Source organism: the organism of the source record quoted next, unplaced genomic scaffold (genome assembly GCF_019419815.1).
Source record: "Pyrus x bretschneideri cultivar Hongxiangsu unplaced genomic scaffold, Pyrus_bretschneideri_v1 Contig28, whole genome shotgun sequence".
Lineage (NCBI taxonomy): Eukaryota > Viridiplantae > Streptophyta > Magnoliopsida > Rosales > Rosaceae > Pyrus > Pyrus x bretschneideri.
The window spans coordinates 1,751,590-1,777,789 of record NW_025999590.1 but is presented as its reverse complement, the minus strand read 5'-3'; the positions used below and the strand labels follow the sequence as shown (position 1 = coordinate 1,777,789).

Genomic DNA, 26,200 nt, shown 5'->3' with positions numbered 1-26,200 from the left:
TCGATTGTCGACCCACCATGCTAGCATCGTTGTTTTTTGGCCTTCGGTTGCCCAAAATTGAAACCAAGTCCTCCCCAATAAACGAGAAGAGAGTCATAGAGAGTGAGAAGAGGAGGAAGATGACAAGAAAAAACAAGAAAGAAAGTTCATTAATTATTGCCGTTCGATTTTCGATTCAACATACAAGATTGAAGGATTCGGATTGAAGATCCTATTCCCACTAGAACTATACTTCGTTGCTAAAAGAAAGCAATAAGTGATGCTGAAAAACAAACAAATGGACATGTGTTTGAATAATTAAAAACTATGATTGGGCACTTATTCATTTATAATTGGATTTCAGCATGACTTGTTACTTCTCTCCGAGCAGCGAAGCTTGATTCTTCCCACCATATAGATACATGATAAGATTTGTGCTAAAATCTCCTTCCTCTTAGTGTAGATAATATCGTTTGTTTGAGGAAAAAAAAAAAGATTTGTGCTACAAATAATTGTATATTTTAAGTAGTAAAACAAATGGAGTTTTAACGAAATACTCCTGATACTGTTTACTTTTAACTGAAAAACCACATTTTTACATTTATCTAGTACCATTCACTACACCTTTATTGATCTTTTTTAATTAAAACTAAATTTTTTTTTTTTTAATTTTTCATTAATTTTCCTTGAAACAAAATATGAGCCCTATAAATATTATCTTCATATGTCCCATTGCTAAAGTAAAGCATATAACAAAAGGCAAATTTGATCCTCGACAAGCAAAAAGGGGAAAACGCAGTCGTCTCAAATGATTGTGAGTCTGAGAGGCGAAACTCCAGCGATTTTAACCTTCACCCATTTCTTGGCGACTTCACTTTCTCTTTCGGCTGCCTTGAGTCGTTAAGAACCCACCATAGTCAAGATCTCCAAATCACGTTCTTCCGCCCCCAACCCCCTTCTCTCTCTCCTCTCCCGCTCCGTTGACCTAGAACATCCGCCCGGAGAACACCAAATCACTTTCTCCAAGTCCCAGATCCGTTCGTCTCCAGCCCCAATTCCACAAGTCAAAGGTCAGATCTTTCACCCCAATCGCAGTTTCTTCCCCAATCGATTTGCTTTCTAGGGTTCTTACTAGTACTGTTGTATGCAGTTAAGTACTGTTAATCCGTCGTCGTTTGATGGTTTTCGTGTTGTTTTTTGTGTCAGATCTGAGAAGATCCAGTTCAGGTTCTGGGGTTTTTGACTGATTGATTGATAATTATTTGCTGCATCCTGTTGGGAGTTTTGGTTTTCGGGGGTTCTGGAACGCTTTGGGCACTGTTTGTAGATCTGGGTTTAATAGTATTCGTCCTTCTGTTGCTTGATTTGGTAAATTGGAAATGTCGATTTTACCGAAGGGGGATTCGATTGAAATCCGAGAGGTGTGGAACGATAATCTCGATGAAGAGTTTGCTCTGATTCGTGATATTGTTTTGAAGTATCCGTATGTGGCTATGGATACTGAGTTTCCGGGCGTGGTTCTTCGCCCGGTGGGGGATTTTAAGAACATCAATGAGTTTAACTACAAGACTCTGAAGGACAATGTTGATATGTTGAAATTGATTCAGTTGGGTCTCACTTTCTTTGATGAGAACGGCAACCTTCCCACTCTGTCGACCGAGAACCAGTACATTTGGCAATTTAACTTTCGCGAGTTCAACGTGAGCGAAGACATATATGCGAGCGATTCGATTGAGTTGTTGCGTCAGTGTGGGATTGATTTCAAGAAGAACAATGAGAAGGGGATTGATGTGAATCGGTTTGGCGAGCTTTTGATGTCTTCAGGGCTTGTATTGAGCGACAATGTGTATTGGGTTACGTTCCATAGTGGGTACGACTTTGGATACTTGCTTAAGTTGTTGACTTGTCAGAGTTTGCCTGACACCCAGATGGAGTTCTTTAATCTGATCAAGGTTTACTTCCCAGTGTTGTATGATATCAAGCATCTGATGAAGTTCTGCAACAGCCTTCACGGTGGCTTAAACAAGCTTGCAGAACTGTTGGAAGTGGAACGAGTTGGTGTGTGCCATCAAGCAGGCTCCGACAGTCTGCTTACAGCATGTACATTTAGGAAGTTGAGGGATACTTTCTTCAGTGGCTCAGCGGAGAAGTACTCCGGTGTGTTGTATGGTCTCGGCGTTGAGAATGGACAGAGTAGCTAATTGAAAGAAAGTAGTTGTCGAAAGATTGATGAATATTTGTAGACTATTTAAGTGCGAGACACGTAGTTTCGCTGTACACTTCGCAAAAGAATTGTTGTTGTAGTTTTAACTTCTGCTCTTTGCTTTGCTTGTAACTGAGACCTTAACTGGTTCTCTGCAGCTTTGAGTTTCTTGTATATTATTGCAGTTAGTGTTTCAATAAAAGTTTATGAAGTTTCCCTTCTCCTCGCTACATTTAATTTCGAGCTCCATCGTAACATATTGTATGAAAGTTGCAGTTCTTTGGTTGCTTACACATATACAGGATGTTGTTTTTCGATCAATCGTCACTAGTTCTGCATCAGCGTTCGGGGTTCTTGTCTAAGCGATGGTTATCGTACAGAGTGTTGTTGTTTTGCAGTTGGAGATTCTTTCCTTTCATTTGCCGAAGATTGTTCTGTCAAGCCATTTCGCTTCATGCGTGTCATTTTCTTCAGTGTTGGTGACAGTGGGCAGGAATGGGAAGAAGCCTGCAGAAACAGCGTCCTTGCGAAAGGAACCAGCTCGAACATCGACTCTCGGCGTCGGCTGTGCTATTTTTTACTTGTCATCTAAGTAATCGCAGGGTGTTTGAGTTGATATTCTTGGTGCATTTTCAAGGAAGATTTTTATTTTCATGCCTAAGATTGGCATCTTAACTTCCAAAGTTCCAAACAACTCAAGATTTCAGGATTTTGTATATATCAACAAGACTACCTTTTCACATTTCGTTAGTAATATGTAATAATGCTAGTTACATCATATTTGATCGAAACATTCTAGAATCTGGGAGTATTTATCAAATATAGCCTAAAATTAACTCTTAATTTCAAAAATGTCATTTTTTATAAAAAATTTCAAATATATTCAAGATTTCGCTTAAATAGACACAAATACTCTTAAATTTAACAATTAAATAAATTAAAGGCTTTTTAGCTATTGTTGCCTCAAGCTCCAGTCCAACTTCACCTTCGCTTCTACACTCCACCACCAGAACCCTATCCCCTTCGACCCCCTCATTATTGACATTGAGCGCCGATGCGGTTATCGCAAGTGGGAGCAGCATAATTTCAATCATGCCTTCAACGCCTTTTTTCTTACTAATATCGTTTTAGTTTTAAATATAAAAATAGTTCTCAAACGATACATGTTGTTATATGATTGTATTTGTGAGACCCATGTGACGCCACATCATCACACTAACAGAGCAATTGACAGATTTTTCACAAAAAAAACTAAAATGATCACGATGGACAAATTCAAATAAAGATTAAAATGATTCACGATAGACAAATTCAATAACACTACTATTGATTATCATTAATGGTTAAGGACCAGATTAAGGAGTTATGTCAATATCACGAATCATTTTGGCTAAAACGCCTATAATTTATTTGATGGTTAAATTTGAGGGTATTTGTATCTATTTAGGTGGAATTTTGGATATATTTGAAATATTTTATAAAAATTGACATTTTTGAAATTAAGGGTTAATTTTTAGGTATATTTAATAAATACTCAGAGTAATCTGGCACTCAGATCTAATGTTAGTCTTATCGCATTTTATCTTAAGTACGAGATGTGATCCCGTTTGTTTGGTACTATACCCTCCCATGTTTCATACATTTTATAGGCAGACACACATAAGTTTTTTTTCGTATTAATATTATTTCATGTGATAAACACATATTATGTCACGACAACTAATAATTTAAATATGATATTTGACGTAATTGCATATTTGAACAACATTTAGATAAGGTAACCATCGCCATAAATAATTAGGTTTTATATTGTTGGAAATTAGTTTTTCCATTTCCTATACTTCCTCAAAACTGTCACCAAGATTCTCTCTCGAATTAAATTTTGTGCCGGCGTAGGTTGACCTCAGGTAGGAGGAACGAGATAAATACCAACATTACCATAAAAAACGCAAAACAAAAATTTTAAAAACGAGAAAAACACCCTGGCTCTTGTTTTTGAATTCAAAAACAAAAATAATAAGAATCTAAAAATTGGTTATTGGGAATTGAAATCGAACTTAAAAAATCCCAATAAAAAAAGATTGAAATCAAAATTGTTCTTCCCGAAAGTACGAAAATTCCAATCGAGCCCCGGACTGAGAGAACGTGGCGAAGCGCTTTTTCAAAAAGTTGCACGCACGTCGATCTTGGTCTCCTCTTCCTTCTCCGTCACCCCATTTCCTCTCTCTCTCTCTCTCTCTCTCTCTCTGTCCCCCAAAGCACACGGCGGAGCTAATCGACGGCGAGCATCACCACCGTGCACCACCAGGTGATTTTATCATTCCCTCCGCCCTCTCTCTAATTTCAGTTTTTAGAATACACATTACATAATACAACCAGTGATTCGGATCCAAGACCCACGAACCCATCAAAGATCCGATCAGATCCGGATCTCGCACCCCTCATGCCTCGCAAACCCAATTTCCTAAGGTTTCTCTCCGTCCTCCTCCTCCTCCTCGCACTCTGCCATGCCGATCCGGTCAGTTCCGATTGCCCCAAAACCAGCCCCCTCGTCAACTTGGAATCCGAATTCAAAATGCTCCAGCACCAGCTCCGCGGATCGATTCGTATAATCGATGATTGCTCCTTCAAGGTCTCCGATTTCGACATGCTCCCCGGCTCCGACGTCCACTGGTGGGCCGCCGCCGGCCCCGATTTGACGAATTTGACCGCCGGCTTCGTCGTCTCCTATCAGAAGCTCAACGAGACGTACAAAAGCGACAGCTTTATCGTGCGCTTGAAGGACAACGTCACCTGGGATCAGATCCAAGTCCTCGCCGTGTGGGACCTCCCCACCGCCTCCGACTTCGGGCACGTAATTCTCGGGGATTTCAAAAACGGGTCGTCTGGTTCGGCTCCTTCCCCGTCGCCGTCGAGTGGAACCGATTCAGGGAACGAAACGGGTCGGGTTCGGATTCATACTGAGCCGACTATGCTGGAAAATTGCAAGGTTTTGTCGAAGAATTATAGGGTTCGATGGACGTTGAGTGCTGAGGAGAATCTGATCGATATCGGATTGGAGGCCGCCACCGGGACCATGAATTACATGGCTTTCGGGTGGGCCAACCCGAATTCGACTTCCGAGCTCATGCTCGGAGCTGATGTCGCCGTCGCGGGGTTCAAAGAGGATGGCATGGCGTTTGTGAACGATTTTTACATCACAAAGTACAGTGAGTGCACCTTGTACAAGGACGGCGAGGTGAAGGGGGTTTGCCCCGATACCAGATACGAAGGGTCCGGCCCGAATGGTGGCGAGGTGAACAATACCAAATTGGTTTACGGGCAGAGGAGGGATGCCGTGTCGTTTATTAGGTACCAGAGGCCGTTGGTTTCCAATGACAAGAAGTACGATTTGGCGGTGAATTATACGGAGAAGATGAAGGTCATTTGGGCATTAGGGCCGATTAGGCCACCAGATCTTCTTCAGCCGTACTATCTTCCCCAGAACCATGGTGGACCGAAGAGTGTGGTTTTCGGTCATTTGGTGCTGAATGTTTCTGAAAATGTGAATGACTGTTTGGGTCCGTTAGATGCAGATGAAAAGGAGGATCAGCATCTGATTATCGCCGATGCCAAGGCCCCGCTCGTAGTTACTTCCGGCCCAGCGTTACATTATCCAGACCCGCCAAACCCTTCAAAGGTTTTGTACATTAACAAGAAAGAGGCTCCGATGTTGAGAGTGGAAAGAGGGGTGCCCGTCAAGTTTTCAATACAAGCAGGGCATGATGTCGCGATGTACATCACTTCCGACCCACTTGGTGGGAATGCTACACTAAGGAATTCTACCGAGACTATTTATGCAGGAGGGCCTGAAGCTCAAGGAGTTCAAGCCAAACCTATGGAATTGGTTTGGGCACCGGATAGGAATACCCCGGACCAAGTATACTATCAATCTCTTTATGAGCAGAAAATGGGTTGGAAAGTGCAGGTGGTTGACGGAGGTCTGCCTGATATGTATAATAACAGTGTCGTTTTGGATGATCAGCAAGTTACCTTGTTTTGGACATTGTCAGAACACTCAATATCTATTGCAGTTCGTGGTGAGAAGAAGAGCGGTTTTTTGGCAATAGGGTTTGGCAGAGGAATGGTGAACAGCTATTCCTATGTAGGTTGGATTGATAATATTGGTAAAGGGCGTGTAAACACTTACTGGATTGATGGAAGGGATGCTTCGAGTATACATCCAACAACTGAGAATTTGACTTATGTGAGGTGCAAGTCAGAAAATGGCATCATTACATTCGAGTTCAGTCGTCCTTTGAAACCGTCGTGTGGTAAGAGTGATAAACCGGAGTGTAAAAACATAATTGATCCCACTACTCCGCTTAAAGTTGTTTGGGCAATGGGTACTGCATGGACAGATGAGAATCTAAGTGAACAAAACATGCATTTTGTTACGAGCAGTAGGCCTATTAGGGTGCTGCTTATGCGTGGTTCTGCAGAGGCAGAGCAGGATTTACAGCCGGTATTAGCTGTACATGGATTTATGATGTTTCTCGCTTGGGGTATCTTGCTTCCTGGTGGAATACTGTCGGCTAGATACTTGAAACATGTTAAGGGTGATGGTTGGTTCAAGCTTCATGTTTACTTGCAGTACTCAGGTTTGGCAATCATCCTACTTGCTGTTCTTTTTGCTGTTGCTGAGCTTAGGGGTTTCTTTGTCAGCTCATTACATGTTAAGTTTGGGATGGCTGCGTTGTTTTTGGTCTGTATACAACCTGTGAATGCATACGTAAGGCCCAAAAGACCGGCTCATGGAGAGGAGGTTTCCTCTAAAAGGATTCTCTGGGAGTACTTTCATGTGATCGGTGGGAGATGCGCCTTTGTTTTAGGAATTGCAGCACTTTTCAGTGGAATGAAGCATTTAGGAGATAGATATGATGCTGAAAATGTTCACGGACTTACTTGGGCGTTGATAATTTGGTTCTTGATGGGTGCATTGATTGTTTTGTATCTGGAATACCGTGAAAAACAACAAAGGAGGGATAGAAGTTTTGGAAGAAGCAATTGGGTGCTGGGGAACCTTGAGGAAGATGACTCTGTTGATCTGTTGAGCCCGAACGGAATACACTCAGAGAAAGATTCGCAAACATCAGGAAGAATGGAAGTTCAATTAGAGTCTCTGAACAGATAGATAGGTAGATAGTGTTGTTCTTTGATAAGAATTACTCTTTTTCACCAATTTTGAGAGTGTTCTCACATCATATGGGGAATCGAAGGCCTGTTTTCGCGCTGATCACCTTATTCGGCTGCAAGCATTCATCCCGAAGAAGGATATTCACCCCATGGGATGCAGTTTGTATACTTGATACGTCTTTTTACTCAGTGGAAGGTTATATCATACCCATCATTTTATTATGTTGCCTTCTTATCAAACAAGAGCAGAGTCGGGTTGCGGCGGACATTAGGTTAGGACTTCTAGCGTAGATTTGCGATGGTATTTTTCATGCTTTTGGAAAGAACAAGGAAGAGTTGCTTTAGGAAAAATGGAAGTGGTATATTTCTTTTCTTGTAAAGTGTCGTTCGACTAATGTTTTTCACTCACTTTTAAGTCTATAAATTCCGACATACATCAGATGTTTTTCATGTTATGTTGTTTCTTTTGTCTTACGTTTGAGTTTGTTTCTTTTGCTGGACCTGATTCTGCTACATTTGATAATTTTCTGTTGCGCATTTTTAGTGTATGATTCGATCTGCTTAACTTGATTCTACTTTGGTTGAAAAGGGGTGGAATTTTTTGGCGAAATTCCCGTAACCAAACTGATTCCACCCCTTGTTGAATTGTGTCTTTTAATAGATTTTCGAGACAAGTAATGCTAAACAGACTAACTTTTTAAATCAAATTTGTAAATCATATGATGTTTGGACGAGTGACTTAGCTTTGCCTTGAGAGTTGTTAAGGTGCAAACCGAGCGAATCTAATCCAAATTTTGCATTGGGTCGGGGTCGACCATGGTCTAAGGGTGATTCCGCCCTTATGAGTTACAATACATAGAATCGAACAATGGAATTATCTAAACCCCTCTCCCTTATCACCACTTAGACCAACTTTAGGGCTTAAATTTACCCACTATTCACTTAAATATATATATTTTTTGTCAAAGGATAAATGTTGTTAAATTAGATGTAAGATTAGTTACGATGGAGTTCGAACTATGCACCGTTATGCAAGAGCTCAACTTCTTTCCATTACTGTGGTAAATGGCACTTGCAAATATTTTGACTGTTTATGTTTTTGTTTTCTCATCGTCCCCCGTGAAAATATAAATATATGATTTTGTAATCCAATTAATATCACTTGCGGGGATAGCTCAGTTGGGAGAGCGTCAGACTGAAGATCTGAAGGTCAGGTGTTCGATCCACCTTCACCGCATGCTTCCTTTTTATTTAATTATTCCACTTTATATTCACGTGGTGGGCTATGGGCTTCTACGTTGGGACCTGGGCTTTTATCCTTTTTATATTTTAATTTCTTAGTTAATTTCGAATTAAATTTTTTTTTCTATTTATGTCAAATAAAAAAAAAAAGTTTAATATGATAAAATTCCAAAACGTATTTATGGGCATATGCCGTAACCCGATTGTCCTTTGTTGCTCAACATGTACCGCCTCTGCATCGGATGGGCAATTTGAAGATAAGCACTAATAAATTTTAGGATATTTGTGAGATGGACCTTGAAGTTTTAAGTATTTTGTATGTCCATAATGCTTCATCTTTTGTTGCTAAGATATACTACTTTATTTTTTCTGTCATTTTTGTACTTGTTTTATTTGGGTTGTGAGTGAAATTCCCATGACGAAGTTCTTTCTTGGGTGTGAAGTCTAATGTTCTATTACTCACCACATCTACATAGATCCTTCAAATTTTGTTGACAATGATAAATTGCATTTCACAATTTAGAAAGTAATGATTTAACTTCTCAGTTGAATAAGCAAACTTGAAAACGACATAGTTTTTGTATAATGGTACTTAGATATTTTGGAATCATTGGTAATGATTTTTTCATCTCATTTGGTCATCCTTGACATGAGGTTTTTTCGATCAAGATGGGTCAATAGTGTTTTGTCAATGTCACTAGCATCATGTTTGACACGAAATGTGTCTTGTCGTATATACTTTGAATTGTTTCGCACGTGATTTAGATAAATTCACGTGTCATGTTGAAATGATAAAAGTTAACGATATAAACTGCGTAACGCTTTGTTTAAATATAACAGACAAAAATAATCTTATGATTCTTTGATCATTACTGTTATGTAATATTTAACACTTAACAAAATATTTTCTACACAATTTTTGGGTTAAAAGCCAAATTTTTTAGTCCGGAAAATTTAGCTTTTAGCCCAGAAACAGTTTTTCTACTCCAACCCTTATGACCTAAAATTTTGGTTTGGGATTATTGAAGAATGAACTTAGGCTAATTTTTTTCTTAAATTACCTTTTTAAGAAAAAATAATTACGTAGACTATCGTAAATTAATTTTATGAACATTTTAATCTAAAAATATTTAAATTCCGATAAATATTGAAAAATCACTAAATCTTACAAAGCAAGCCTTCAATTTTTAAAATTATTTTAGCCGTTGGATTTAAATTTGGGCCGTTAGATCTTTTTTTTACCGTTAGATTTGATTATATTTGATATCAGCCGTTGGATTCAATGTATTTTAAAATAACATTTTAAAAAAATAAATTTGAATATGAACCGTTGGATCAACCAACGGTCCAATAATGCCAATCGTTCAATGAACAAAAGAGCCGTTGGGCTCATAATTGCTTTCGACAGCCGCCCTGACAGTGGGTCCCACTCTGTCAGGCGCTAAAGGCTAACGCCCGGGTGGGGAGTGTGGCGCGAGTGACCGGGCCGAGAGTGGGTTGGGAAAGGGAGAGTCAACGTGTTTCTGGGCTATTTCTTGGGAGGAATTTGGCCCTCATTTGGCATTTGGTTTTTAGCCCAAAGATTTGACGAGTTGGGTTGGGTTTGGGGGAGAATAGGGGGGAAATTTGGCATTTAGCCCAGGGTTAGACAGAGTCTTAGAGGTGTTGAAAATACACGCACTATGACTACAACGAAATTAAATTATACGCCCCCGAGCTTCAACCAAATTATTTTATAGTCTCCGAAACTCAAATAAATTTCAAAACCTCAAACTTATTATGTAACGTGAAAAGACCTTAAGATCCTTCACCAACCTCAAAATTTACATGCAAGCCAAGATTAGGGCTTTATAAAAAGCCCCCCCCCCCCCCCCCCAATGTAAACAAAGTTCCAATTTCCACGCTGAAAATCCTCTACAGTGTCTGTGGGGTAAGAAAATCATTTGAAATCTTTCTCTCTCTCCTCACTTCCTTTATTTTTTTATTTTCCATTTATTTTTTTAATTATTCTGTTTCATTTTTCTCTAACCCGCTCCAAACCCGGCCGTTCTGGGTTCAGGGGGCTTTCAGGCACACTATCGAAATAATTGGTCCCCCAGATCCACCGAGCTCCGGTAACTCCTTCTCTTCCATTAACGCATTTTAATTACGCTAATATATTAATAATTAAACGCTCACATATCACTTCACTTAGTCAATGCAAAGAGATGTTGTGTGACTTTTGCTGAATTTTGATGTCCCAGAAACCCTTCAAATGGTTTTGTGAATTTTGAGCTTTTTAGGGCTCTTTTACTGTTTTTGGAAACAGGGTTTTGTGTTTTTTTGACTGTGTATTCATCAATCGAACGTTAACTAAGTTTTAAGTTTTAACCAAGAAATGGTGGGAAATTTCTGTTCAACAAACCTTTCTGATGGGTTGTGAATTTCAGTCTTTTAGGGTTGTTTTGCTGTTTTTGTAGATGGGTTTTGTGTATTATCATTGTATGTTTAACTTAAACATATAACTTCACCGAGTGACCAATAATTGGTGGGAAAATTGTAATTTGTTTGCATAAGAAACCCTTGAGATGGGATGTCAATTTCAGTCTGTTAGGGTTGTTTTGCTGTTTTTACCGCGTTTTGCGTTTTTACACATCGAAAACACATTACTCCACCGAGCGACAGAAAATTGGTGGGAAAATTTTAATTATTCCTTGCACTAGGAACCCTTCATGTGGGCTTTGAATTTCGGTCTTTTAGGGTTCCTTTTCTGTTTATACGATTGGGTTTTAAATTTTTCTGTCCAAGAAACCCTTCATGTTGCTTGTGAATTAGGTCTTGGACGGTTGTTTTGCTGTTTTGACAAATGGGGGGTGGTTTTTCATTATTATTGCTTTCTCGATGAGAATTCTCATGTGTGCATTTTCAGTGTGGGGTTGGTTACTTGAAGTTTCAGCTGTTAAGTTTTATTTCTTGCATGAGTTTGTTGTGAATTGTGTGATTATTGATGATGCACGATGTTTTTTTTTTATGTTGCTTCGTATAAGAAAAGTGAGAGTCTTTATAAATGAGGAATTCTTTCGAGTTTGTTCCTAGCATATATGGATTGCTTGAACGTTCTTGATTAGTTGATTATGATGCTTTATGCATGTGGATGTTGCTTGTGCGCGTGTGTGATTGTGTAGTTGTTTGTATTACTGTACTTGTATGTATCTTCGTACAATCCATCTACGTTTGCACTGTATACAGTTATACTTTTTCTTTCATCAGTTATGGCTTCACATTAAATAATGGGATTATTGTTCCAAAGAACCGCTTTTGTACGTAGATAGGCGGGTTTAGGTAATTTCTTTATTGTAGGATTACAAGGATTTTTCTTCACTTACCATTTAGGTCTTGTATTTAATTGGTTTTCTGTATAACGTTTCAGCTGTTCTGTTCATGGAATTGTTATATTGCCATTTTGGTTAAAAGATAGCATCTTGCTAAATTTAGTTGATCATTTTAGCAATTCTAGGTATTGTGCTCGCATAATCATGTTTGCAGTGCATATGATGTACAGTGTCATTTAAAAATTTTCAGACGTATGAATCTCGCAAAAAAAAGGTTAGGAAAAATAGAAGAGAAAATGAAACACGTAGAGATTTCAAGAGTTGAAAATATTGTTAGGTAGATGGGTTTGACTGTGTTCTAAAGAAAATTTTCTAATTAATTTTAAACAGAAGACTACTGTGGTTATTGTATAGATATCACAGTTAGACCATTTCAGGTAGAATTGCTTAATTAGCAGATAAGAACTTCTTCCCCAGTTTCTCATGTATGATCCAGTTGCTGATTCAGTTTACCGCCCCCTTCCTTCCTTGCAGAGTATGAGTAGCTTGGTGGAGAGGCTTCGCGTTAGGTCAGACCGAAGACCGGTGTACAACATTGATGAGTCAGATGATGAGGCTGATTTTGTGTCTGGAAAACGTGGGACAGCTCCGGAAAAGTTTGAAAAGATTATTAGGAGTGACGCGGTTTGTTTCAACTAATTTTTATTATTATTTCTCTTGTTTTCGTGGGTTTCTTGCTCTCTTCTTTTTATCAGTCATCACTATGCATGATACTGAATAGCGAATTGTAACAAATAACTGGAAGTGGAGTAATTATGCATCAAGAACCACACGGATATTTCAGCATAAATTTTCTGAAAATACCATCTACCAATGAATTAATGAAGGACTTTCTTGGAAAATAAAAGAACTGAAGTTTTTGGTAGTAGTGCTTTGTCCAGTGGTTACTGGATTTTTAATGCTCTAGAAAATGGATAATCAATATTTGGATAATGTCTTAAAGTTTTTGCACTCCACTAATAGCATTCTTGACACCCGGCAAGAAAAAAGATGCAGAAGAAACTTTTCATCCTAAATGACCTCTGTATTGTTTCTTTGCCGTTCTTGAAAGAAAAATTCTCTCCATTACTGCACAACTTGGACTGGGAAGACCAAAATTCTTATAGTATGCGTCAAATATAGACATTGCAGTCCTTGCTTGATGAATTTTGAACTTAACATCATAGGACAATGCTGGAAGTAATACTTCCTTTGGAGATTTGAAATGAAATTTTACTTTCTGATATGTTATCATAGTTTTCTGTCTCAAATTTAGGGAATTATTGTTATGTGTTTTTCCTTTTGGCGATTGTTAGCACTCCTTCAAGACTGCCGTGTTCCCATGCTTCCTTCCTGTTTAAAATTTTTATAAAAAATCCTTGGCTTACATTTTTCTATTTTTCTTTTGGGACAAATAGAAAGAGAATTCATGTCAAGCCTGTGGCGGAAGTGGGAATCTTCTGGACTGTGAAACTTGTAGTTATGCTTACCATTCTAAGTGTTTACTTCCACCATTGAGATCGCCTCCCCTTGGCAACTGGAGATGCCCTGAATGTGTACGGTTTCTTTTCTAAATTCATTTTTGTAAATAAACTAGTTACAGGATCGTAGGATTTGGTGACAGGCTGGGAATTTTATATTTTATTTTTTTTTGCAGGTAAGCCCATTAAATGATATTGATAAGATTTTGGACTGTGAAATGCGCCCTACTGTAGCTGGTGATAGTGATGCCTCAACGCTGGGCTCAAAGCAAATTTTTGTAAAACAATATCTTGTAAAGTGGAAGGGACTATCTTATTTGCATTGCACATGGTAATGGTTTCTGCTTATTATGTTTATCTGTACCGGCTAACTCTGTTTGTTCGAACTCCTTTAAGCATAACCGGTTGCAGTAAAGTTGTTTGACACTGGAAACCTGCCGTAATACTTTCTAGTTGTACTTATTTAGCAAATTGTATCACCTTTTTAGCACTAAACTCGATTTACTTAACTTTTCTCCGATTTTTGTCAATTTAAGAGTTTCAGTTTACCCTACTACATTGGTACATCTTCATCATCCCTGTTCATCCTCCTACTACATATATTTTTGTTCAGGGTTCCAGAGAAGGAGTTTGTGAAAGCTTTTAAGGCCCATCCACGTTTGAAGACAAAAGTAAATAATTTCCATCGTCAAATGGAATCAAGTAATAACTCTGAGGATGATTTTGTTGCCATTCGACCTGAGTGGACTACCGTTGATCGAATTCTGGCTTGCAGGTTTACCCATTTGAAACCTCTTTTGTAATTAAAGTATGGTTTGTAATCTTTAGTCTATCTGAAATTTGAATTTATATAAGAAGGTTTAAGAGAGAACCTCAAGCATGCTTGTTAAATATAAGATGAATCACTGTTTAAACAGAAGACTGCAGGCTTCATTTAATATATGTCATTAAGTTTCTACTGAGTCTGCGGTAATACTTGTTGGATGCTTCAGGGAAGACGATGAGAAAGAATATTTAGTAAAGTGGAAAGAACTTCCCTATGATGAGTGCTATTGGGAATCCGAATCGGACATAGCTGCATTTCAGCCGGAAATAGGGAGATTCAACAGAATTCAGTCTAGGTCTCATAAAGTTTTGTCTAGCAAGCAGAAGAGCAGTCTTAGAGATGCCATGGACTCAAAAAATAAGCAGAAAGAGTTTCAACAGTATGAAGGCAGTCCTGACTTTCTTTCTGGAGGTACATTAATCTGTCTGCTATGCTCTTTCTGCATTCTTGCTTGTATGTCTCTTCCTGGGTTATTTAGTTTGATCATGTGCTTTTTTGTTCAATTAAAGGCACTCTGCATCCGTATCAGCTTGAAGGGTTGAACTTCTTACGTTTCTCCTGGTCTAAACAAACTCATGTTATACTTGCAGATGAGATGGGACTTGGTCAGTCTTTGTTTATCCTTGAAATTTTATTTCCTTTTCTTCTAGATAGCTGGACTTTACCAACAGTACGAATTTTTATGTGGTTGTAGGTAAAACTATACAGAGTATTGCTTTTTTAGCATCTCTTTTTGAAGAGAAAGTCTCTCCGCATCTAGTTGTGGCTCCACTTTCAACATTGAGAAATTGGGAACGGGAATTTGCAACATGGGCACCTCAAATGAATGTGGTATGTAAATTAAATATCTATCTTGTTTATAATCATTTGTAAGCAAGTGTGGTTCTGATTAAAAATTCACTTGGTTCAGGTTATGTATGTTGGCTCTTCCCAAGCGCGTGCTGTCATACGGGAATATGAATTTTACTTCCCCAAAAATCACAAGAAGATAAAGAAAAAGAAATCTGGTCAAATTGTTAGTGAAAGCAAGCAAGATAGGATCAAATTTGATGTTCTCTTGACATCGTATGAGATGATCAACTTAGACTCAACGTCACTAAAACCAATAAAGTGGGAGTGCATGGTAACATTCAGTGGTTCACTGTACACATTATTGGTCCTCAACGTCTGATATCTGCCTAATGCTGACCTCCATATGCAGATTGTTGATGAAGGTCATCGTCTGAAAAATAAGGATTCAAAATTATTCTCATCATTACAGCAGTACTGGACTAATCATCGTGTGCTTCTGACCGGAACTCCCCTCCAGGTTTGTTATGAGATTGTTTTGTGTTACATATATGTTTTGCTTAGTTTTCCCTTTTTAAAAACTTTCTAAAGATGATTCTCTTTATTTTTCTTTTTCTTTTCTTGAAAAATTGGCCCATTTTAGTTATGTTTTACAGTTCCTTCTCTGTGAAATCTGATTCATTTTTTTGTCGTTTTATATTGTTCTTGTTCCTTATGGGTCCCCAGGTATCACAAATAATAGTCAAATTGTCCTTTTTGTCAGTTTCATAGTGTTCTTGTTCCTTATGGGTCTTCGGGTATCACAAATAATGGTCAGGTTGTCTTTTTTGTCATTATCAACTTATAATTTTGCTGACATGTGATAAAATTTCAGAACAATCTGGACGAGCTCTTTATGCTTATGCATTTCCTTGATGCTGGGAAGGTTAGTATAATATCAACTTTAAGGTATTGAAGTTCGCTAGTTGAAAACAAAATTGTCTTATTATTTGACTGGAGGGTAAAATACTTGCAGTTCGGAAGTCTGGAAGAGTTTCAGGAAGAGTTTAAGGATATAAATCAAGAGGAACAAGTTTCACGGCTTCATAGAATGTTGGCTCCCCATCTCCTAAGAAGTATAAATCTCAAATCCTTTCAAGTTTGGGATTACTAATACCATTTAAATATCTCTTAAAGACGTATTACATTATGCTTGCATTGCTATTTGATTCTTGTTTTTGTTTGTTTATTTGTTTTATCCAGAGGTTTAATTCATTAAGAGCATATCTAATGTGTTGGGCAAGTGCTGGAGGCTAGAGGCAAAATCTAGCCCCTCAAAACGATGATATTGCCAACCAATATTTTTTGGTTCTAGTGGTGAAGGCCTAGAGGCTAGGATTTTAAATGTTAAATGTGTACGACGCTACCCAAGGCTTGGGCCGGGGCTAGTTTGGCCTCACAAGGTGCCTACGCTTCTACTTGACTAGGCAAATTTTGTTGGGCTAAAAGTTGTTTTTTCAATTTTGAGGCAAAATTATCAATTTGCCTAGGCCATAAGGCTCCCATTAGATATGCTTTAAGGATAATTTGGATTTTACAGTGAGATGTTTTTTTAGTTTGTATTGGCCATTATAATTGAAAAGTTAGGTAAAATGTGTGCAAATGGTAATTGGTGCAGGAGTGAAAAAGGATGTGATGAAGGAACTACCTCCTAAAAAGGAACTGATATTACGTGTTGATTTAAGCAGCAAACAGAAAGAGTATTACAAAGCAATTCTGACCCGTAACTATCAAATACTAACTCGTCGAGGTGGTGCACAGGTAAGACTGCGTTCCCAGTGAACTTAATTATTATTTTTTCATTCTACTCCAGTCTGACAATATTTTGGTTTTATACCAGATATCTCTTATCAATGTGGTTATGGAATTGCGCAAGCTTTGTTGTCATCCGTTTATGTTAGAGGGAGTTGAACCAGACATAGCAGATCCAAATGAAGCTTTCAAGTAATACTATTTCTTTCTTATTTGTTTATATGATCCTTTAGTGCCGTCTATTTGATGTACTGGTTTCTTGTATAGAGTTGGTGGCTCATTTGGGTGCTTAAGTTCATAAGGCCGTGATAGATTATTTTAGCCTTGCGCTTGTGTTGAAGAGAGTCTGCATTTTCTTGATCTATACTATTTAAAGTAAGCTATAGACCTTCTGAGGTGTTGTTCTTTGAGTTCCTGAGATAGCTGATTCCACTTTTCTTTTACTATTTGACAGACAGCTATTGGAAACTTCTGGGAAATTGCAATTGTTAGACAAAATGATGGTGAAACTTAAGGAGCAAGGGCATAGAGTTCTCATATATTCGCAGTTTCAGCACATGCTTGATTTGCTAGAAGACTATTGTACTTTCAAAGTATTCATTCGTAGCTATTTTGTTGTCTGTTTCTTTGATGTTGGAGTTTGCAGAATGAAACAGTTGATATTGTAAAATTGTCAATTTTTTTATCAGAAATGGCAGTACGAACGGATAGATGGAAAAGTTGGTGGAGCTGAGAGACAAATAAGAATAGATCGATTTAATGCCAAAAATTCTTCTAGATTTTGTTTTCTGCTATCTACTCGAGCTGGGGGCTTAGGAATAAACCTTGCAACTGCAGACACAGTGATCATATATGATAGGTAAATTTACCGCTTACATTGATTCATAGTTTACCTTCATGCAATAATTAAATAGGTAGTGTCATGGAACTTTCTTCAACAAATTTGCTTTTGGTCTGCAGTGATTGGAATCCTCATGCTGATCTACAAGCTATGGCAAGAGCTCATCGACTTGGGCAAACTAACAAGGTTGAAATTACTTCTTCATTGATATCTAGTTGTTTGGTTACTGTGTCTTAAACTGCATAGTGGTTTCGGGGTTGCAGGTAATGATTTATAGGCTAGTAACCCGAGGAAGCATTGAAGAACGGATGATGGAAATGACAAAGAAGAAAATGGTATTGGAGCATTTGGTTGTTGGAAGGTTAAAGAAACAAGATATCAACCAGGTATGCAAATGTATTTGGACGTTTGGGTCGTTTTTATCTAGTGGCAAACTAAATTTAGTTTTCATGATTAGTTTATACTTTTTTTTCGCATGTGAAAGAAAACAAAATGTGTAGTTGGTTGATTACGAATATTTTGGAAGGTAAAATAATTGGTTTTCAGTTGGAAAGGAATAGCCGGATTCCAATTTGAAGTTATAGGTCAATAATTTTGAGATGTATTATGTATGTGAAATTAGGATTTTTTTTAAGCTAAAAAAAGCTCAAGTATATCTGTTGGGAACAACTTTGAATCTAGAAAACTCATCTCTTGGAGTTGAATGAGGAACAGTTTGAATTATAAGTTGCAAACAGAGTGAAATGGGTTTCGTAACCATGGATGATTGCATCTCTATGCATGCTATTTGTAATTTTGTATCCTGTATAATTCTAGTGGAAGAGATGGCTTTGTGGTTTAGAATGGAGGTAGCTAATACACATTGCATATGATTGAAATCCAGGGACCAAATTGAAATTCTGAAAAAAAAAACATAGGAAAAAGTTATGAATTTCAATTTGGCTCCTGTGTTTTCAATTTGCATATTATTTAGTTGTTAACCATTTGGGTCCTTATGTCTAATTTGGGCATTTATGTCAGCACACAACACACAGAGGACATCAAAGCAGACCAAGATTGTTATTGGGATAGAACAAGGACCAAATTGGTGTCAAAAACAAAAATATGAGCAAACACAGGGACCAAAGTATTATTTAACAAAAAAATAGGCGGCCATACTTATTTGAAAGGAAAAGTGAAACATTTATCTGTAGCATTTTGTCAATTGAATGAGCTTTTTCATACTTGTCACTTTTTCCTATGGAGCTGTGCTTTTGAAATTTCTTCTTTGCAGTTACTTTAATAGAAGTTGAATGTAAGTTCAGATAACTGCAGTTAGAGGTGTATAGACATTATGTACCTTGAAAATGTAATCAAGTTTCAAATGATTTCAAATTTATGTTAGGAAGAGTTAGATGACATCATAAGGTATGGATCGAAGGAATTATTTGCTGACGAAAATGATGAAGCAGGAAAATCCCGTCAAATCCATTATGATGACGCTGCAATAGATAGGTAAATGTATAAGCCACTTTGTTTCAGTGAAATGATTTGGCATTCCAATAAATGTTCTCAAAATTATTGTTTGCTCTGTTTCTTTGTTGGTAGACTACTGGATCGTGATCAAGCTGGCGATGATGAGGCTATGTTGGATGATGAAGATGAAGATGGATTTTTAAAGGCCTTCAAGGTTATATTCTACAGCATAGATAGTAAAGGTCCTTATGGTTATCAAATGCATCATGCTGGTGGTTGTTTGCACAAGGCTTATTTGCCTCAGCACCATAGTTGATATTGTTGTTTGGTAGTTACAAGTTTATAAATTTTCATTGGTGCCCTGGGCTTTTGTTCTTTTGGCAACATGTGGGTCGTAGCACACAGGCATTGGACAATGCTAGAAATGCAGCATTGTTTTAAGCATGGTAGTTTATTGGGCACAATAACATTTAATTTAGGGAGTTGGTCATGTTTTGTAGCGCACACTAGCTGATGGATTCTATATGGTTGTAAATTAAAGTTGTTACAATTAGGTTGATTTTAACAAGTCAAAATGTATGTATGACATTTGTGGTTCTAATTTTAACCATCTCTAGGGATGTTTCTAGATGCCTTTACACAATCATTCGTGTATAGATAGTGGTTATAGATTATTAAAATCACTTGGTGGTTGATTGGGAAAGTCAGTTGTTGTCACAATTGGAACCAACGGGGATGAAGGGTCTCTTATTTTGTAACACTCCCCCTCTTTTAAACAGTCTTTGTTCTTTATCTTATTTCTTTGTTGCATCACATGAATTGCTATCTTTGTAGTCCTTTACTTACATTAACTTGAAAATCTTCTTAATTAAATGCTTACCTAAATATGAAGACATGTGAAATGTAAGAGATTAAATTCGATTTTATTTTGGGGAATTTATGACCTCATAAATTCTTTATTCATGTATTTCAGTAAGTAACTAAGGGAAATTATGAGTTTACTTTATATATCCCTTTTTCCTCTTTCACCTTATTGAATAATTTCTTCTTTAGAAAGGGGGTTCAAGCACCAGTGATATTTTCATCTGTATGTTATTGAAGTCAAAGTTTCTGTCTGCTGAACCTGTAGCTTAGTTTGGGATTTTATTTCCATCATGTCTTATCATGCAGGGTCACAATTTCTAATACTAGGCAGTCTTGCTCCACATGATCTACAACTGTCTTATCTCATGCCTCTCTATTGACTTATGATTCATGGTGATCCTTTTTTAAGGAAATTAAACTAGTATCATGTGTTATAGGTTGCGAATTTTGAATATATTGATGAAGCAGAGGCTGTAGCAGAGGAGGAACCACAAAAGGTTGCCATGGAAAGTCGACCTATTGCAAGCAGTTATGAAAGAACAAATTACTGGGAAGAGTTATTAAAAGACAAATATGAAGTGCATAAAGTTGAAGAATTTAATGCTTTGGGAAAAGGAAAGCGAAGTCGTAAGCAGGTATTGCACTGAAGTTGCACTAACATGGTTTTATATTTACCCTTTGATCACTGAATTGATGCCTTACCGTCCCCCAGGGCATCAAAGCTTTATTATTTGATTAGGAGTTTGGTAGCTCGTTTATTATACCGTACAAATTGTTTTAAAGAACTTCCATTTTACCTTCAAAACAATTTAAAAAGGGCAATTGGCTTAAATTGAGAAAAAGAACTAAACCTTGATTAGCAAAATTAGACGCCCATGTAGGTCCATTGTATCACCCTTTATAGACAGATCACTATTTTGAGATTGGTTAGTTCGGCACTAGGATGTCAAAGAATCATTAGAATAGCCATTCCCAATTAAAGAAGATGAGAGACAAACCATAAAGTAAACCCATCAACACCCTTACCATGTTATTCAAGAGTGAAAAATATTCGTTCGAGTATTTATTCCCCCCACCCTCTCTCTCCTCTTCCTCCCCGTGCCCACCTGTTTAGCCCAGAAAGATGCGGATGAAGGTGATGGCTTTCAGATCTAAGATATGGTTGAATGTGCATGCGTCTTGAGGCCATGTTCTTTGAAGATCTCAACTAATATGTGGATGAATTATCTCATGTATTAACTTTTTAGGAAAAACAATCCAAAATTCTTAATTTGGTTTTGAGATGAAACCATGTTATTAGAGATCTGTGGTAACAGATGCCATTAGACATCTTAAGCTTTTGGAATATGTTCAGATGGTATCTGTTGATGATGACGATCTTGCTGGTTTGGAAGATGTGAGTTCTGACGGTGAAGATGATAACTATGAAGCTGAAGTGATGGATGCTGAAACATCATCATCCGGAACTGTTTCCGGGGGGAAGAGGCCGCCTAACAGAAAGAGAAGTCGTGGTATGTTTTTCATGTACTGTCTAAATAAGTTGATGACAAATTAACAACTAGTTGCTCTCTTGCTTATCGTACTAACACTTTGAAATGAATTATTTTTCAGTGGAAAGTATGGAGCCCCCTCCCTTGATGGAAGGAGAAGGAAGATCCTTCAAAGTTTTGGGTTTCAATCAAAGCCAGAGAGCCATGTTTGTACAAGTCTTGATGAGGTAGTTTATTAAAATTTGAAGTTTTCTTGTCCAGCACTTATTATTACGTTGAACCACTAAAACTCCACGGATTCTGTGCTACGGCATGTGTTTGTACACAGATGCGCATGCCTGGTGAAAGTGGGTGTTTCTACATTTCAAATTGTGATTTGTGTAACTTTATTTTGACAAGGATGTCTGGAATGTATCTGCATGTTTGGGTTTAGGGGTTTATGTCCTTGTGAGTGTGCTTCTACATTTTGAATTGCCTTGTGCATGTGTTTGAGTGGGGGGTTCTTTTTGGTGATAAGATTCTCTGGAATGTGCAGGTTCGGAGTGGGGGATTATGACTGGAAAGAGTTTACAGCACGCACGAAGAAGACATTTGAAGAAGTAGATAGGTAATGCCTCCATATTTGCATCCATTTTGAGTTAATTTCTTATAGTAGGTCACTGGAATTTAATATCGGTATTGTCTATGTCTTCTTTCCTCACTTCTCCACATGCTTTTCAGGATTGTTGGATTTTTTTTACATGGTGTTTTCAGATGTCCATTGATTAATTGAATATTATATTTTGTAGATATCAGGGGTGACAATGTGATGCACCTGTATTTTTTTTTTGTTAGTTTGGGTATTTAGCAGTATTTATTAAATGGTGAATCACATTAATGAAATATAGTGTGAATTAGGGATAAGTACTAGACGGTTTGGATGTAATCCATATTTGTGTAACTAGAATGATATTCAAATTTCCTTCCTCTCAGTAGCATTAAAAGCTTCCAAATATGCCTTTAAAAACTCAAAAACACCATATAAGTTGATAAAATGGGCTGTCATCTTGATCATTAGTTATAAGGTAATGGTGTAAATGGACGCTCGGTCTTTCAAGGTTATCAATATATATATACCTGAGGTCTCATATTCATCACAACTTAGCATAAGCACATTCCAAATGACTTTATGCTTGCTTGAATAGTTGTGTCTATTGTGCTGTGCATAAATGTGAAGAATTTATTTTGTGTTCTGTATTTTTTTTTCACAGATATGCTAAACTATTCTTGGAGCACATAGCTGAAGGAGAGAATGACTCTCCAACCTTTGCAGGTGATAAATTGTTGTGACTCATGTCGTTTTCATCTTCCCTCTATGTTCGATGTCCTCATTTTCTAGTCTTAATGTGTAGCTGTTGCTTATCTTGGTTGTAGATGGTGTTCCTAAAGACGGGCTCAGAATAGGAGATGTACTTATTAGGGTTGCAACTCTGATGCTGGTGAAGAAAAGGGTAAGCTTGTACTCACAAGTTCAATTGATGATTATGATCATACTATTCAGATTTATCTTTTTCTTATTTCCTTAATTGGAAAATATGTATGTTAAGGAAAAAAATTAGTTGGTATTTGGACATATTCTAACCAAATGAGTAATGTGGGTTGTCAATTGAGTTTTTACTGTGTATTATTCTGTCGAGAGTGTTGAAGGTGATCAATTGTTTTGATCTCCTCAAATAAAGGGAGGTCTAGATTTATTTAGTTTGTATTCTCTGTTTGATATACTTGTTAGAATTCTTAAGTATACTATAATATGCAGTCTGGCATGTTATATTGCCATGGGATAAGACAATATGCCCTGCTCATGACAGGCAACATAACTTGACAAACTGTTGATAGGCAAGCATCACTTGGTTATGTATTACTTGCAAAACAAAAACAACAACCAAGCCTTATCCCTCTAAGTGGGGTCGGCTGTAGGAATCCTAGCACACCGCTCTCGGTTTTGTGCCAGGCCTTGCGTTAGCTCCGAGTACTCCATATCTTTTCTTAAAGTCTCTTTCCAAGTCTTCCTAGGTCTTCCTCTACCCCTTCTTCCCTGACCATCCATCTCAGTCATATCTTCTAACTGGAGCACTGTGAGTCTTTAGTTCGCGTGTCCAAACCACCTGAAGTATTACTTGCAAGTTGCAAATCGAATTTTCTAATAAAAAGTAATATCACATAAACATGTTGAATAGTGGGGAAAGCCACAGAGAGAGGATATAAAAGGTGGTTTGGAATCAAAAGTAACATCCTTTCATCTGGTTTGATTTTTTTTTTTTTTTTTTTTGGTGTTGCAATGATAGGTGGAAGCAGCATTAAGAAATCCAGGGGCTCCACTTTTTTCAGAGGGTACCTTGTTGTTCCACCCTGGATTGAAGGGTGGAAAGTATTGGAAGGAGGAACATGATTTAACATTGCTGCGTGCCGTAATTAAGTATGAATTTACTGCTTGATATTTACAATTATTTTTGCATCTGCTGTTAATAATTTTACTTTGCTAGTCTGTCTGATGTGGAACATTACATGTCATATGCTCATATATATGTATATACATGGCTTCTTCTGCATCTGTTAGCAGTGCAGTTGATAATCATGTAGTTTGCTTGCACTAATTTGGGTTGATACTTCTTAGGATAGCCAGAAGGGCAATATATCAACTTGACCAAGAATAATCTTCTGTAGAAATTGTCCAAATAAGGTTTGCTGTTCTTTTGGGTGTCTCCTGATTCTTTAGAAGTTGAAGAGCATGAAATCATTTATTCCGAAACTGAGCCAAACTAAACAGTTGTGGATTAGCAGAAAAACATCTGTACCATGTTTTTATATGCGTTTAAACCAATTTGCTTTTGTTTGTATGCAACGTATAGGCTTATGCCATTTCTGATTTTGTTCACGAGACAATTCTACATTTTCTTTGCATGTATTAGTACATGCTGAGTGGTCCTTTTATGTTAATTCTTCACTTACTGTTTGCTTATTTGGATCCTTAGGCATGGATATGGAAGATGGCAAGCTATTGTTGATGACAAGGACCTGAGGCTTCAAGAAGTTATCTGTCAAGAGTTGAATCTCTCCTTTATAAATTTACCCCTCCCTGGACAAGTTAATACACAAGCACAGAATGGTGAGAAAGCAACTAATGGAGAAGGACCTAGCAACCATGCTAGTGAAAATGGTAGCGGAAGTGACATAGGAGCTAATGTTTCCCAGGGAACCAGTGATGCTGTGAACCAACCTCAGTTGTTTCCTAACTCTTCTGTGTTATTTCAATATAGAGATATGCAGAGAAGGCAGGTAGAATTTATTAAGAAAAGGGTGCTTCTTTTGGAGAAAGGGAACGTTTCAGAGTTGATTGCAGAGGAATATGTAAGTTATGATTTTTGATATATCGTGGTACCAGCATATTGCACCAACTGTTCATTGTGTGTTGTAGCTTAAAGAAGAACATTTAAGTGCCTTGTAATCTTATTATCCCTGTTCGTGTAGCGATTGGGCTTTAGATGTATAGTAGTCATTCACGAAAGTAGGCATGGTTCTAAGTGGACAAGTTTGTAGCATAGTTAGTCAAAAAAATTTATGTTGGATTTGATTGCTTTCCCAGGGTGAAGCAACTGTGGTTGGAAGTGAAGAACCTGAGAGTGAACCGAAAGCTACAATATTGTCAAGCCCTCATTCTGTGGAGACTAATAGTCACATGGTTGATCAGTTGCCTAGAATAGTAGACATCAGTAAGTTTATTTCTGTTTCTTGAAGTTCTACTTGGCACAGCAATAACGGTAATCTTTGAACTTCTGTTGCCTTCTGTTGATTGGCTCGGCGATGATTAAAATTGCAGCTCCTGAAGAAGTTGCTGCTGCAGCTTGTGACAACGATCCAGATCGATTGAAATTGCCTCGCCTTTATAACGAGGTACGTTGTATTTGTTATTTGTGTACAATCTTGGTTTCAGTATGAGAATTTGATAATCAATTTGTTTTCGTTTTTTTCTCTTCTATGTTGGTAGATGTGCAACATCGTGGAGCGAAATGCCCATATTTCACTTCAGACTTCTTTAGGAACCATTTGTGAAGCGATAAACATGACTCTCTCTTCTGTGCCCCATCATCCTCCACCAGAATCTCTCATATTGAATCCAGTTAAGCAATCGGAAGCTGAGTCAAGTAGCGGTGTTTTTCTGAAACCACCATCTCCGCAAAGTGACAGAAAGCAAGCTGTCGTGGCAGACACTGCGATGACAAATTTGGCTGCAGAACCTGAACCTACAATTATGGAGCTAGACCCTGAACCCGTGGACGGGATAATCTGTGATGATCAGGGAAAGCAAGAACAGAACAATGTCGATTCTAAAGGAAAGGGGGTCATTGTATTGGATGATTGATTGGAGTGACGTTACTAGGCTAGTAGTTCTAATTTATACCATTTTCTTTTCCTTTTTTTTTTGTTTTTTTTGTTTGTGTTGACCGTCACGATTATAAACCACAGGAAATAACTTGAAAAACAGCCGGACCTTCTCTTCATTCATATATAATAGAGAACATTTTCGTTGTCAAAACTTCAGATGTTTGAGTTGCTTGATTGTTGATCGTTTTTCAGGGTGACTTGAGCTGCATCTTGCCTTTGGGTTGGGCCTTACGTTGCTCTGCCCATCCGGGCCGACCCAATCTCGAGTCTTGAACTCTTTCAGGCCCGGGCA

General features: G+C 37.7%; 3 protein-coding genes and 1 non-coding gene across 5 annotated transcripts; all 4 read left to right on the top strand.

Moving 5' to 3' along the window:
* The first annotated feature begins 722 nt into the window (after positions 1-722).
* LOC103953769 (probable CCR4-associated factor 1 homolog 7) lies at positions 723-2,403 on the top strand. Its single transcript, XM_009365564.3, has 2 exons — positions 723-1,049; positions 1,186-2,403. Exon 2 carries the CDS (start codon positions 1,359-1,361, stop codon positions 2,178-2,180), a length of 822 nt encoding a protein of 273 aa, XP_009363839.2. The 5' UTR covers positions 723-1,049; positions 1,186-1,358; the 3' UTR covers positions 2,181-2,403.
* A 1,984-nt stretch (positions 2,404-4,387) lies between these two features.
* LOC125479312 (cytochrome b561, DM13 and DOMON domain-containing protein At5g54830-like) lies at positions 4,388-7,812 on the top strand. Its single transcript, XM_048588502.1, has one exon. It carries the CDS (start codon positions 4,626-4,628, stop codon positions 7,353-7,355), a length of 2,730 nt encoding a protein of 909 aa, XP_048444459.1. The 5' UTR covers positions 4,388-4,625; the 3' UTR covers positions 7,356-7,812.
* A 709-nt stretch (positions 7,813-8,521) lies between these two features.
* TRNAF-GAA lies at positions 8,522-8,594 on the top strand. The gene has a single exon. It is a non-coding gene; the product is annotated as a tRNA-Phe (tRNA).
* A 1,883-nt stretch (positions 8,595-10,477) lies between these two features.
* LOC103942389 (CHD3-type chromatin-remodeling factor PICKLE-like) lies at positions 10,478-26,059 on the top strand. Of its 2 annotated transcripts, none has more exons than XM_048588277.1 (32): positions 10,478-10,529; positions 10,659-10,713; positions 12,445-12,594; positions 13,368-13,505; positions 13,607-13,761; positions 14,044-14,205; positions 14,423-14,667; positions 14,766-14,861; positions 14,951-15,087; positions 15,167-15,379; positions 15,458-15,565; positions 15,920-15,970; positions 16,061-16,160; positions 16,703-16,845; positions 16,925-17,028; positions 17,291-17,429; positions 17,526-17,695; positions 17,797-17,863; positions 17,941-18,063; positions 19,062-19,171; positions 19,265-19,346; positions 20,434-20,631; positions 21,351-21,507; positions 21,608-21,713; positions 22,022-22,093; positions 22,737-22,798; positions 22,900-22,976; positions 23,811-23,941; positions 24,498-24,873; positions 25,109-25,235; positions 25,343-25,416; positions 25,511-26,059. In XM_048588277.1, exons 3-32 carry the CDS (start codon positions 12,448-12,450, stop codon positions 25,883-25,885), a joined length of 4,245 nt encoding a protein of 1,414 aa, XP_048444234.1. In that variant the 5' UTR covers positions 10,478-10,529; positions 10,659-10,713; positions 12,445-12,447; the 3' UTR covers positions 25,886-26,059. The 2 variants fall into 2 exon arrangements, with proteins under 2 accessions (XP_048444234.1, XP_048444235.1); XM_048588278.1 differs by having other exon boundaries at positions 25,623-25,781.
* The last annotated feature ends 141 nt before the right edge of the window (positions 26,060-26,200 follow it).

Bases quoted from the DNA above. Each gene is read 5' to 3' on its own strand.
- LOC103953769 (XM_009365564.3), top strand. From the start codon at position 1,359: ATGTCGATTTTACCGAAGGGGGATTCGATTGAAATCCGAGAGGTGTGG.
- LOC125479312 (XM_048588502.1), top strand. From the start codon at position 4,626: ATGCCTCGCAAACCCAATTTCCTAAGGTTTCTCTCCGTCCTCCTCCTC.
- LOC103942389 (XM_048588277.1), top strand. From the start codon at position 12,448: ATGAGTAGCTTGGTGGAGAGGCTTCGCGTTAGGTCAGACCGAAGACCG. The intron at 19,172-19,264 runs GTAAATGTATAA...CTTTGTTGGTAG, and splicing joins GATGACGCTGCAATAGATAG to ACTACTGGATCGTGATCAAG. The intron at 24,874-25,108 runs GTAAGTTATGAT...TTGCTTTCCCAG, and splicing joins AGTTGATTGCAGAGGAATAT to GGTGAAGCAACTGTGGTTGG.